We start from the raw sequence: 13,559 nt of genomic DNA, 5'->3' as shown, positions 1-13,559 counted from the left end.
AACTCAAGGAGAAAGTACAAAATCTATATAAACTTATGTTACACAGAAAGATGTTACCTTCATGGAAATCACAGAATTTGGTGTTCTTCATCCTGCATGACTTTTGATATAATAACTGACTCACAGGGAGAATTGTGTGTGTGTGGAAATGCACCTGTGATTTTCTCAGTCCTTAAGGACTAAGACAGTGGTACACAGGCTTTTCTTTTGTCCTTGACTTTAGCACTCCATTATCTTGACAAATAAGCTGCATGGCTGGATGTATAGGTTCAGTAGTTTACCGGGGCCCTCCAAAATCAGTTGCAGTTCCCACCTGTCATCAGCAACCAAGCAAAATTTTAAGAGCTTCTCTTTGCTTTTAAAAAAAATAAGAAAAAAAAAAAAAGTTCTTATTCTTTGTTTATCTAGTTACCTTTTTTATTTTTTTAAAGGTGGTGCCAGGGATTGGATCTGGGACCTCATATATGTAAAGCAGGCACTCAACTGCTGAGCTACACCTGCTCCTCTCCCTTTGGTTTTAACTCTAACATAAGCCTTTTTTAAAAAAAACAGATTAGGTTTCTTTCCTTGCAGTGCAAAAGCTGTTGGGTCTTGCGTATTTACTTGCCATTTGTAGCATCCCAGGTAATCAAAATTCAGATCACTTAAAGCATAGAACAGAGTAAGACTGCATTTGGTTTTTAGAGTCTGGTTTTTGTTTACTATTCCTCTCTGACTTTTAGTTCTATGGGTCATTTTTCCTTGACTCAGACAACTGGCAAAAAAAAAAGAGAAAATTAAGCTTCCTACAAATGTCCTGTTTTACAGAATAATCAAGAACACCATAGCATGCTTATTTATGTAAAACCAATTTAACAAGTACATAGAATCTAAGAAATTCATAGATTTCATGTGTTCAGCAAGTATTTATTAATTTCCCACTGTCTGGCACTGTGTTAGGTACTGTGGTAATAGTCATCCAGAAAAACACTATTCCTACCCTAAGGAAGTTTCCATCGCACTGGGGAACAAATCTTGCTGAGATTGTCAAGAACAGTAATTTCTTATTTACTGCCAAGTATGGAAGGAAGTATGATAAGTTTGTAGCTTCAACTTTCTTTATTATGGGATCACATTTTGAAAAATGGAGCTAATCATAAATTTTTAATTTTTAGCACAGTCTTTTCACAAGGAAAATTACAAATCTTAAATAATTGCCAAAAAATGTCTTAGATTTGGTGAATGTGTGTGGCTGGAAGGCCATTGGTGAAAGGCTACCCTCTGCAGTTTGTCTGGCCTTAGGGATCTGGTCCGTTACTTTCCTTGTCCTCACTCTCACTGGTGCTCACCCACCAAGCTGGGGCTGATTGGGACAGAATCCAGTACATATAGCATTGGACCTCTCCCTCTGGGAACCCAAGCACAGTAGAAAGAAGCTTGTTCACACACCCTTTGAAGCATTAGATGTTTGTGGAAACCTGTATTGTACTAACCCTCCGGGGTTGTAGTTTCCAATGCAGCAGAGCCATTTTTCACAGCAGTCTTGGTAAAGGCAACCCCTTGGCATATGAACATTTATAACACAAAAAAAGAAACACTACAAAACAAAATGAAATGCTGTGAGCCATCTTAAAAATCTTCACTTTTGGGAAAATATACAAACTTCATGCTAGAAATTCTCAAAAGTGTAATAATTTGGGTTTTTAAAATAATGTTTCTCTCTTTGTAACCTGATAATCCAGCTAGAGTTCCTCTGATACTAGTTCCCATACAGCTGAATCCTTGTGAGCATTGTTGTGATTTCTGAATGCCTAAAGATAATGAGATGATACTTTCCAAAGATTCACCTCTTAATCTCAAATTTGAAAATAGGGCCATACTGCTTGGCTAAAGAACTCTGCTGCTGGTATTCTTTTTCCTCTTATCCACATAACTTTCACTGTGTTCTGAAATAAAACATAGCAAAACATAAGTTTACCAGAATTACATTAATCTTAATTAAGAATTCGTTGTTCTGTGCTGAGGCTGGGGTTATAATTGGAATCATTACCCCAATTTAGGACTGGGAGAGGGATTGAGAAACTCTATTCTGTGTTCCCTTTAGATTTTTCTATAGTTCAGAGAGATGAGGAAGAACCTAGGCTGGGAACTTTCAGCATTTCTAACCAAATATTATAGTTCGAACTTGCCCTCATCACTGAACCATCTGCTGCTGTGAGGTAGGCGATGTTTTCCAAAAGAAATAATTTAGAGTAATACTACAGAACTCAGTTACCTTTTTTGGTATAGTATCAGAAACTGGAAACTGGCAAGCATGAAGAAACTGAAATAGAAATTACATACAAATTGATTGGCTTACTGCTTTAGTTTGCCCTTTTATTTCTTACAGCTATGCATTAAGGCTAGGGAAACTAGAGCACATTAAGTTCTTAAAACAACTTGGACTTCGAAGTTGTGAAACAAACACCATTTTGTTCATAAATTCTGTCTTCAGATTTTCTTAGAAATAAGATAATAAAGTGCTAAATGATTTGAAGAAGATGGGAGTAAGGAAGATGGAGCAGAAAGAAAAGAATATAATGAATCACTTTTCGAGCTGAGGAATAAATTATTCAGTATTTTTTGTCCTTTCATTTTTAATAGTTAATCTAGCTTTGTAGTTTTTGAACCATTTTTTTTAAAGTAATTATTTCATCTGAGTACCATTTTAAAGGAATGTAGGCTGATCATTTTAAAAATATACTTTTCCTTCAAAGTTTACAGAAAAGATTTAAGAACAATAAAGTTTCTTTTTATCCTTCATCTAGATTCTCCAGTTATTCACATTTTGCTACATTTGCTCTTTCAGGTTGCAGATATCACACCCCTTTAATCTTAAATATATTAGGATTAATGTAAGTTTGTGTCCTTATATCAAAGATAGTTTCTTACAGAACATAACACATTTATAAAAACCAGGCAAATTGACGTTGACATTGTCAATGTTCAGTGCATATTCAAATTTCACCAGTTCATCTCAGTAATGCCCCTTAAAGCCAATACATTTTTTAGCCAATTCTGTAAAGCACTATTTATTTCAGATGAGTCATCATAAGGAGCTTCTATGATATTTATTTCTATTCCAGATCATTTAGTAAATAAGTGCATTTTACAGCAAGAACCAAACTCAACTAATCTGTTTCAACACTTGGGTATACCCATGCACTGTGAAGTGTAATTATATCAGAATTAACATAATCTGCTTCTGTGACATAAGTAGCCTTTTTTGTCTTTGATACCTTCCATATTTCATCCAAAACAATTTATTAACATAATATTTGTCACTTTCAAATCGGTACATAAGGGGTTGGCAAATTCAATCTATAAAAGGCCAGATAGTCCATATTTTTGGCTTTGCAGGCCATCTAGTCTCTGTCACAACTGTTTAGCTCGCTTCTTGTAGCATGAAAGCAGCCTTAGACAATATATGAATGAATGTATGTGGCTGTTTTCCATAAAACTTAATTTATAGACACTGAAATTTGAATTTCAGATGATTTTCACATCGTAAGGTGTCATTATTATTTTGATTCCCCACCACCACCATTTAAAGATTTAAATCTTAGCTCATGGTTTATATACAGAAATAGATGGTAGGCCAGATTTGGCCAAACCCTGTAATAGATGAGGGTAATAGATTTCTACATTTTAAGCCAGAAAACTAATATTGATTGCCATCATTTATTAAGTGTATATTGTGTACCAGGCACTGTACACTTATTACTTTCAATCTTCACAAATCCCATACATGGATGAATATCTCTCTTTTCCCAGTGAGGCAGTGGACTCGGGTTAAGTATTTTTCCCTAGTTTTCACTGCTTTGTCAATTGTGGAGATGAGTTTTAAGTCCAGGTCTCTGACTTCAAAGCCAGTGATGTTCTTTCTGCCAGTGGGCTTTGAGTAAGAGTTTCTAACTGAATTTTGAGCATTCAGATTTCACTTTAACTTAAACTAACATCACCAAAAAGGGCAAACAAAAAGTATGGTTTTCTCAGTGTATCAATTAGTGACATGTAGAGAGGAACACAATATCCCTTTGTCCTATTCCAGCCAACAATATATAAGCTGGATCTATCTTGAGGAAATATCAGATAAACCCAAATTGAGAAATTCTGTAAAATTATTCTTTATTTTTCAGAAACAGCTGTGCCATGAAAAACAAAAGCTGGTGAACTGTTCCAGATTTTAAAAGACTAAAGTGACAGGATATTAAATATAATACTTGATCCTGAATGGATCCTGTATCTGGGGATAGAAATTACTATAAAGGACATCACTGGGACAGTTGTACTATAGATTGTACCAATGCTAAATTTCTTGAATGTAGTAATAGTAATGTAGTTATATAAGAGAATATCCTAGTCTTAGGAAATAAGCACTCAACTTAAGGGACCTCTGGTATGCAGACTGTCAGATGGTTCAGAAAATAAGGGAGGGAGAGAGAAATGATAAACTAAATGGCAAAATATTACTAATTGGTAAATCTGAGTGAACAACATATAGGTGTTCTTTGTATTATTATTTTTGCAACTTTTGTGTAAATATGAAGTTTTAAAAAAATACAGTGAATTTGAACAATCAAGTTGAGCATTAATTATTCTCCTAATAATTGGGTTATGAAACATAGAAGATGCTGTGTAGAATATTATTTCACTGCCTTATTTTTCCACTACCAGTTCTTTTTCTTATTTGATACTGAATACATAAGACCAAGTTGATTTCCCTCATTGTAAATAGGTAAGTCCTACTTTTCACTGACTGAGAGTCAGTTGGGGCATCTAAGAAATTTTCTTTAAAACAAAGCAGCAAAATACAGATATAGGAACAGAATAATAATTAACAGAATAAGTTGTGTGTGTGTGTGTGTGTGTGTAACACGATTTCAAATGTTGGTTGCATAAGTACTTTTTTCTGGTTTTCATTTAGATATTTTATGATCTGGTCAGACAAATAAATAGGAAAACACCAGTGGAAAAGAAGAAGCCTAAAAAGAAATCATGTCTGCTGCTCTAGACCCACAGTAAGCAGCAGCTCTGAGCCAGGTAATTTGCCAAAAGCAAGCAAATTATTTTCTCATCCTCTTATTTTGGGGTTTCCCCAACTGTAACTGCTTCCCAATACACTTACTAGGTTTTTCTTGCTTTTTTAACTTGTACATGTGATATATAACTTGTCCATATATTTATCCAGATTCCTAGTTCTGTTTTGTTCACCGCTGTGTCCCCAGTGCCTGGTACAGAATGGATATTTTAAAAATTGTGGTTGAGTGAATGGAATACCTACCTATGTCAATTCCAAATTCATGCTAAATTGAAGTGACACCATGGTTCATCTGAAACAAGAAGGGATAAGGGCACATTTGATGAATTATCTCAAAATGAGCATACCCATACATACCAACAAATAGTCACTAGTCCCCAAATGTAATCACTGCACAACTTCTTGACTCCATGGATTGGTTTTCCCTCTTTTTGAACTTTACACAAACAAAAACATTTAATGTATTATGTCTAGCTGTTTTCACTCAAAAATATATTTTTGAGAATTATCCATGTTGCATACAACAGTAGTTCATTTTACTGTATGACTGTGTTAGTAGTGTATTTATGTATTTTGCTATTAGTAAACATTTGGGTTCTTTCTTTTGGAGGATAATTCTGCTGTGCATGTCTTTATGCACAAGTATATTGCATTTATGTTGGCTATACACATATAGGAGTAGAATGGCTGGATCATAAGCGAGATATACAGACAGCTTTAGTAGATACTGCTAAAATGTTTTTCAGTTTATGATTTCCACATCCTCTCCCAAATTTTTGTATTATCAGTCTTTTCAATTTGAGCCATTCTGGTGATTGTATGGTGGTATATCATTATAATTTTTTTGTTTGGGTAGTTATTTCCTCTCAGGTATGAGTTGACCTCTTTTCAAATAATTGTTTCATTTGTAAACATATTTAAGTAGTATTTGACTTTAAGTACTGCTTGAATTTTCATTAAGTGAACCCATAGGAAAGAAATTATTGCCAGCCTTGAAGCTGCCTGTTGAGTAAGAAACCAGGCTCCATGGGACCATTTGTTTGTTTATCTTTTATTATATATATAAGTCCCCTAAACAGTTTCTGCTCATCTTCATCAACTCAATAAACCATGCCATAAAAGAATATTTTCCTGGAGTGGTTTATGATATAATTTGATGCTAATTAAATGAATATTACCAAGCTTGGTCCAGTTAGAGGGAAGTAAACTATTTTCACTGGAGAGCTGGTTGCCTTAACCCTTGTAAGTCTCTTGGGTCTATTTAGTGGATTACTTCTTCCAGCAGATCAAATTAACTAATGTGTACTTCCCTAGAGATATGAATGAATATCTCATTTAAAGGAAACAACTGAGTAATTGTACCCCATTTTAAATAAAGGTAAAGGGAAAAGAGGCAGAAAAAAGAGAAAAGGTCTTGGGGTTCCTCTGAAAGTCAGACAGGAAAAGCAGCTTCTGGTCAAATGGTTGCTTTAATTACAAGTCATCAGCTCCCTGAAAATGATCATTGTTAAGATTACTGGCGTTTCTTGTTTGGGTAGGGACACAAAGGTAGAAAAAATGAGAGTCCAGTTCTGGTTCTTAATTGACTCTCTTCTAGTTGACTGCCTGAACTTAGTTTAATTTCTACTTCTCAGAAAATGTCCTTTAACTTATATTTAAAGGAAGTGGTACATTTCCTGGCCTATTGTAATTTTAAAAACTTATTCATACCCACCCAGTTATGTGATAGTATGTTGTAAGCTTTGCCCCGGAGGAGAAATCTTGGCCTAGAACTGAAAATAAGACTTTCATCCTGGTTGCATAAATTCCTAGGCTTTGATAGGTAATTCTCTTCACGGTATACTTAATAAGTTATCCTGGATCTCTGTGGATACTTAGTAATACGAAATAACAGATGATTTAGCAGTCAGATACTTTGCAGAGCATTTTATTTTGATTGATAGGTTTGAAATGCCATTTTGTTCTCATTCAAAAAGTACTGAGAATAGAAGGTATATTTAAATAGTGGTAATAAATGGTTTTATTAGGAGTACATGAACCTTGAGGGCAGCTTATCTAACCTGTGGCCTTCAGGCAAAATTGTGGAAAACCATGTTAAATTCTTGTTAACATGCCCCATTTAAAAAACCTCTGAAATTCATCTTCAGAAAATTCCTTAAAGAAAAAAAGAAAGAAAAAGATTCCTTAATCGAATTCTCTGCAGAGGAGTGAGACTAACTTTGATTCTTCTGCCATTGAATATGGGAATTGCCTCTTTATGTATCATCTCTTCTTGTCTTAATTTATATTAAAAGTGGTAATCCTAATACATACTATCATAAATGGTTGAATAAAGCATTTCCCATGAAAAGTTTATTATGCAGGCAGGTATTATTTCCTTGGTGGAAAAGGAACTTTAAAAATAAGGTAAAAATGTGATAGAAATGAAATGTCATTGTTTTCCTCTTTATTAGACAGGACTGTCAGGCATATTATGAAACAATAAGTATAATAAAACTCAGAGTTTGATCAGTTATAGACTCCCTTCCTTGAATTCGTCTTCTGTATTTAACTGTTTTTTAAACATTTTTTAAGGAGAGAAAATAGTCCCATTACTGCAGTTATTTAGTATAGTTTAGTTCTCCAGTAATGATCAGCCAAAAGCTTTTTTCCTACCATATATATATATCTTTATTTGTTCTAGATTACAGGAATGAAGAACTGTTGCCTAGTTGGAAAGTGCCAGCATTCCAGACTTCAAAAAATAAATCTGAAGAGGCTTCTCCTGTTTTATATATTATGTGAAGAATTTAGATCTTATATTGGTTTGCACAAGTTCCCTGGAGAAAAAAATTGCTCTGTGTATATCTCTTGGAAAATAAGACAATAGTATTTCTCCTTTGCAATAGCAGTTATAACAGATGTGAAAATAAATATACTTGACTCTAATAAGATTATACAAAAGAGCATGGATGCATTTCAAATGTTAGATATTGCTACTATAATCAAATGATTTCATATTGACCTTTTTATCATGATTCTTCCCTATCAAGCACTAAAAAGGTGAACCATTATACTTTATATCTGTAATGATATAGATTATGAAATTTCCCCTCAACTCATTGCAGCCAATAACTTTTTTGAGTCATTGACTTCATTTTATATTTAAAAAAATTATGAAATATCATTCTGTCATTATATTCTAATTAAAATTGTTTGTGCATAATGCTTTGGAAAAATGGGTCTTTTATAGGAAAAAAAACTGGGATAACTGATTTCTATGGCTTTCAAAGCTAAAATATATAATATACTAAACCAACTCTAATATTGCTTCTTGTGTTTTACTGTCAGATTAAATTACAGCTTTTATGGATGATTAAATTTTAGTACATTTTCATTTGGTTTGTGTGTTTTTGTTATTGTTTATAGATTGAAGACCTTTATTTTATAATGACCAGATTATTTTAAATGCAATAGTAGCCCCTTTCTGCCTCTTAGCTGCAGAATCCCATGAAGTAACTGGCGATTTCTCTAGAAGCACAGACCTCAGGCTTTTTGTTCTGAATATATTTATTCCTATTATACAGTAAAATACATTGGACTACATAGAATAGTTTTGTATATTCTCTCTTGATCTTAAAAATTGTATCTTGTTGAATGAAAATATCCCACTGTGTATTATTTTTATATGTAAAAGGATAAATTTACTACTGTACCAGGGTTTAATTTTTACTATTTCACATCTGCCACAGCTTGTAATTTCATCAAGGGAATCCTATTACCATTGTTAATTTGGTGGGTGTGAGCCCACCAATGAAGTGTTATGTAAAAATCTCAAACTTGTTTAATAATAGACTGAAGAATTTGAGAGAGGTGAGTGGAAGGTAAAAAACATAAAAGGAATATGTCTGTTGCTTTTGCTTTGGCTGTCTGAAGTAGTTAGTAGTAGTATGGAAAAGATTGTTGAGCTGAAATTTTTAGCTGGCTCTAGTGGTGCTTTTCTTTTCCTTCCCAGTTTGTTCCATTTTTCGAAAGATGAGGCTTCAGTAGGACATGGACATAGGGTGATACCTAATACATTCTCCAGAGAGAGGTAAAGCACACAGCTTGTTAGCCATGTAAGTGCTGGAGACGGAAAGAGCCAAGATTAGGAAACCCGGTGCCTTGTACCTGAATATTAAGTAGGAGACCAGTCCCCCAAAGTCTAAATCATTGCTCAGGGATCTAGGTACTGTTTAGATGCAACTAGGTGTGAAGATACCTTCATGCATCTTGCTGAAATTTTCCAGTATGGTCAGCTCATCAGCTACTAAACTGAAATTTAAAACTCAGATTTCAAATGTAAATTCTGACCAACCTGAGAAAATGGTAAAATATTGTGAAAAATACCTGGAGATTGTGTTCTTTTAAGTTTCTAATCTTAGTTACCTAACACTACCCTTCTGCTGATCCAGTTATGCATATGTCTGGGACAGCGAGGCCAAAAATGTAATAAATGTAATAAAATTAAACAGTAAGTAAAACAGTAGGGCCAGTTTGTCTATGTCAGAATGGCATATTTTATTTTAAGGACCTCTAAAGTCATTCTGCTTGAAAATTTACCTTCCAAAGCATTTCATTCCCTAAAACATATGACACATATCTCATAAATAAGTAAAATGTCCTGAATCTTAACCATGCTGCATAGATTGTGTGGCTCCTTGCCAGATTAAGTGAAATCATTACGGAAGAATTAACTCTAAATTTGTGTTTCTAGTAGCATAAGCTCAGTCTTCTCTATTTTAGAACATGATAGAGAAAGATGATAGTTACTGGATTCCTTTGTCACATCTTATATATAGTCCACCTGGGTTAAAGGCACATTTTTGGCACACAGTGGTTTGCAAAATTAAGACCCAACTGAAATAGGAAACCTGTATTTGCTGATTTGGTTGGGAAGATATCCTGTTAGAAAGTGAGATAGGTGTGCTTTTATACTGTCCCTATGTGAACTTGTTCGTCTTGGGTCCAGAGAGGTGAGTGCCTAGAAATTAGATGTGTTTTTATAGCTGAAAAAGTCCCCCAGGATATTATGTGAACTCATGTGACAAATATCCAGGAACTGACAACATATCACTATTGTGGCTATTTAAAATGTAATTCCTTTAGTTATATGAGTAACATATAATTTAAAGGAGACCTGGTGCCACAGTTGAAAACTGTAATTTAATGGCTGGATAGTGCCCTCCTAGATTTAGAAACAATAAACATATAATCTGACTATAATCTTCCCCTCCACCAGGGGGAGCTTCAGTACCAAGTAACACTTCTACAAGAGTTGAATTAAAAGTGTGCTCAAATCATCTATTATATAAACACTTCATGCCCCACAAAGAAGCAGAGAGGCTTTCCCTCGACAATTTGCCATCTAATTGGGCAAGGGAGGTATACAAAGATTTCATCAAACCTGTGAATAGCATTGTAATGTATTGAACTATGTGTGGCCACAGGGGTAGTTCTCTTAGGAGTGTTTGGAAATATGAATGTTGGGGTGTTACTCTCTTCCCCCTACAACTCTGAATTAATTGTCTCTTTTTGGCACTCTCCTCTGGCATCTTAACTGACCATCTTTCTCTTGAATTAAATAATCAGCTTCTTTCTTTGAATTTGTGCCCTATTTGGAAAAAAGTTAATCCTTAAAGAAAATACTGGTTTTTATTTTATTACCAACTCACAGGTAACTTGGTTTGGATTGTTTTTCTCCAGAGATGAATAGTAATAAAACATTCTGCATTTTCTGGACTTGCCCAATCTCAAATAAATTGCCTTGTTACCCTCATAGGTACATAGATACTTGTCAGGTCATGCGCCTATTTAAGGGACTGAGGGATAAAAGAAAAGTGAGGAGTACTTCGGTATTCTCCTTTGTAAGTAATCATAGTTGAATTTCAGAAACAAAATAAGCATTTATAAATTGTATGTGGAGTAGAACCAAAATGTGAAAAAATTGTGAGGTATTTGGAGAAGGAATATAATCTGTAAAACAGCCTTTTGTTTTATTTGAGCCTTGTACTTATTTAAGAGGCCACTTGTGTTAAAATAGCCCCTCTTGACTCAGCTCCAAACTTAAAAGGGCAGAGTGATTAGGATGCTTGTCCAGGATCTGGAAAGAACCCATCGTTCAGGGAGGAAGATGAATGTGGGCATTCAGGCAGGCTAACCGCCCACCTCTTAGCATTTATGTTCCCCCAAAATGTAAGGAATGCAAGTTATTCTTGAAAATGTTTTACAGACATTGCCTTAGTCAAGGGTTTCTCTTCCTGCCCTTCCCTGGGCTTACTCAGCGTGCAGTTGATGTTGCCCTACCTTAAGTGTTCTCACTGAGGACAGGGGAAGGCTTCATTGAGCTGGGTGCCTAGTGCTGTTTTCTGGGAACGCAACATGGATTCTGCTTTGCAGACATTAACAAGAACTTTAAAAGGGGAATGAAGGATGCAAGTTCTTTGGGCTTGTTAAGAGACCTCTGGTGGTTCTGGGGCCCAGGGTGTGACGTGCATTTCCCACTAACTGCTTCTTTTAAAAAGCAAGAGCTTGGCTGTTCCTCTTGGGGAAAAACCTTAATAAATCTACTCATTTTAAACAGTGGTATGAGTCTTATTTCCATGCTTTTTTTAAAAAGTTTACTTAAGTGCCAAATGTTATAGGACATACAAAGCAAAAAAAAGGCCTGATCCTATCAACAAGTTTTTATTGCGCTTCCGCCATATGCCATATGCTGATCTGCATGCTGGGAATACAGCCGAGAACAATACGGACCCAAATCCCTTCCCTCATGGAGCTTTTGTCCTTAGGAGGTACAAAAGATAAGAAAAGTGTGTGTGTATGAACAATATAATGCATTGCTTTACATTATATGATGGGTGGTATGGAGAAGGGTTAAGCAGTGTGAAATGGGCAGGAGTGCTGGCAGAGAGAGGTAGTGGGCTGAAGACTTAGGTCTCACTGAAGTTGACATCTGACTAAAGATTTGAAATATGAAGCCCATGCAACTGCCCAGGGGAGAAGGGTCCTCCAGGCACTGGAAAGAATCTGTCAAGGCCATAAAGTGGACATATGTCTGGCTTACTTGAGGACCATCAGGGAGACCAGTGTGGCTAGAGCAGAGTGAGCAAGGGGGAGAATAGTAGGAGATAATGGATAGTGATACTTGGACAAATTTCCTACTACTTTTACTCTGAGTAGGATGCATGAAAAGGATCAAAGGTTATACCATGATCTGACATAGCCACTCATCAGGAATACTCTGGCTGTTGGGTTGAGAATAGCCTAGAGGGGTAAGGATGGAAGCAGAGAGACCACTTATGAGCCTTTGAATGGTCAAGTCAGAAATGATGGTGTGAATCACAATGGTAGCAATGGGGAAAGTGGCTACATACTGGATAGATTTTGAAAGAGCCAACAGAATTTATCAACAGACGTAAAGTGAGAAAAAGAACAGTCAAGGATGTCTCCAAGATTTTTGCTCATTAGTCAAGATAGTAGATTATGGCAGGAGTAGGTTTAGAGGGGAATTGGAAGTGAAACAGGAGTTCAATTTTGGACATAGTGTGAAGTTTATCAGATTCTGCATATATACAGTAGGCTGTTGGAGATGTGTGGAATTCAAGTGGGGGTGGGGATTCTGGGTAGGAGATACACATTTGCTATCTGAAAAACATGAGACTGGATGCATTCACGAGGGTTAAGTGTAGATAGGGAAGAGTCCAAGGACTGAACTCTGAGTATTCCAAAATGATGTAGGAGAGATGAAGGGGAACTAGCAAAGGAGAACGTAGAGTTGGCTGATGACCCTGACGGGCAGCTTCAGTGGAGTGGTGGGGATGTCGTGGGGAGTGGCCTTAGCAGGAAATGAGAGAAAGTGGAGATATCGAAAGCACGGCCACCCCATTAGCCCAGGGTGAACTGTGTGTTTGTGCTAATGGAAATGATCCACTGAGGAGTGAAACTGAGTAGGCTGAAACAGGGAAATCTAGTACACCAGTGAAGAAGCTGACCCCAGGTAGGAGCAGGTGTCAGGGGAGCCGGAGTACATGGATAGAGAGATTGGTAGTTCACAAAGAACTAATAAGCGTGCTGTGAAGAAGTTCCAGGTAAAGTGGTATGAGAGGAGGGACAGGTGCTATATGTTTGGGAGGTCTGGGATGCTTCTGAGAGGGGAGTTTGAGCCAGGCCTTTAAGAATAGCTGGAGGGAAGCAGATGTGGCTTAAGCGATTGGGCTTTCGCCCACCACATGGGAGATCCCAGGTTTGGTTCCTGGTGCAGCCTAAAGAAGATGAGCAAGACAGCAAGCTGATGCGATAGGCAGGTGCTGTGAGCTGGTGCGACAAGATGATGCAACGAGAGACATGGGGGGGGAAATAAGGAGAGACGACAAAGCAGGGAGCAGAGGTGGCTCAACTCACCTGTCAACCTTGCCATTAGCATTGCTAGGGTCTCCTGGTTAGATGGATTGGGGAGTTTGAAGGAGCCACCCGAGTCAAG

The 13,559-nt window shown here is 36.3% G+C and overlaps 1 protein-coding gene across 1 annotated transcript in view; it reads left to right on the top strand.

Moving 5' to 3' along the window:
- Nucleotides 1–11,657, top strand: part of RAP1A (RAP1A, member of RAS oncogene family) — a 100,481-nt gene extending 88,824 nt beyond the window's left edge. The window contains exons 7-8 of the mRNA XM_004473604.5: nucleotides 4,946–5,061; nucleotides 7,743–11,657. Coding sequence (XP_004473661.1) covers nucleotides 4,946–5,032 — 87 coding nt within the window. The 3' untranslated portion in view covers nucleotides 5,033–5,061; nucleotides 7,743–11,657. The remainder of the gene's footprint in view (nucleotides 1–4,945; nucleotides 5,062–7,742) is intronic.
- Nucleotides 11,658–13,559: the final 1,902 nt, after the last annotated feature.

Source organism: Dasypus novemcinctus, chromosome 9, assembly GCF_030445035.2.
Source record: "Dasypus novemcinctus isolate mDasNov1 chromosome 9, mDasNov1.1.hap2, whole genome shotgun sequence".
Taxonomy (NCBI): domain Eukaryota; kingdom Metazoa; phylum Chordata; class Mammalia; order Cingulata; family Dasypodidae; genus Dasypus; species Dasypus novemcinctus.
This window is presented reverse-complemented; position numbering and strand designations above follow the sequence as displayed.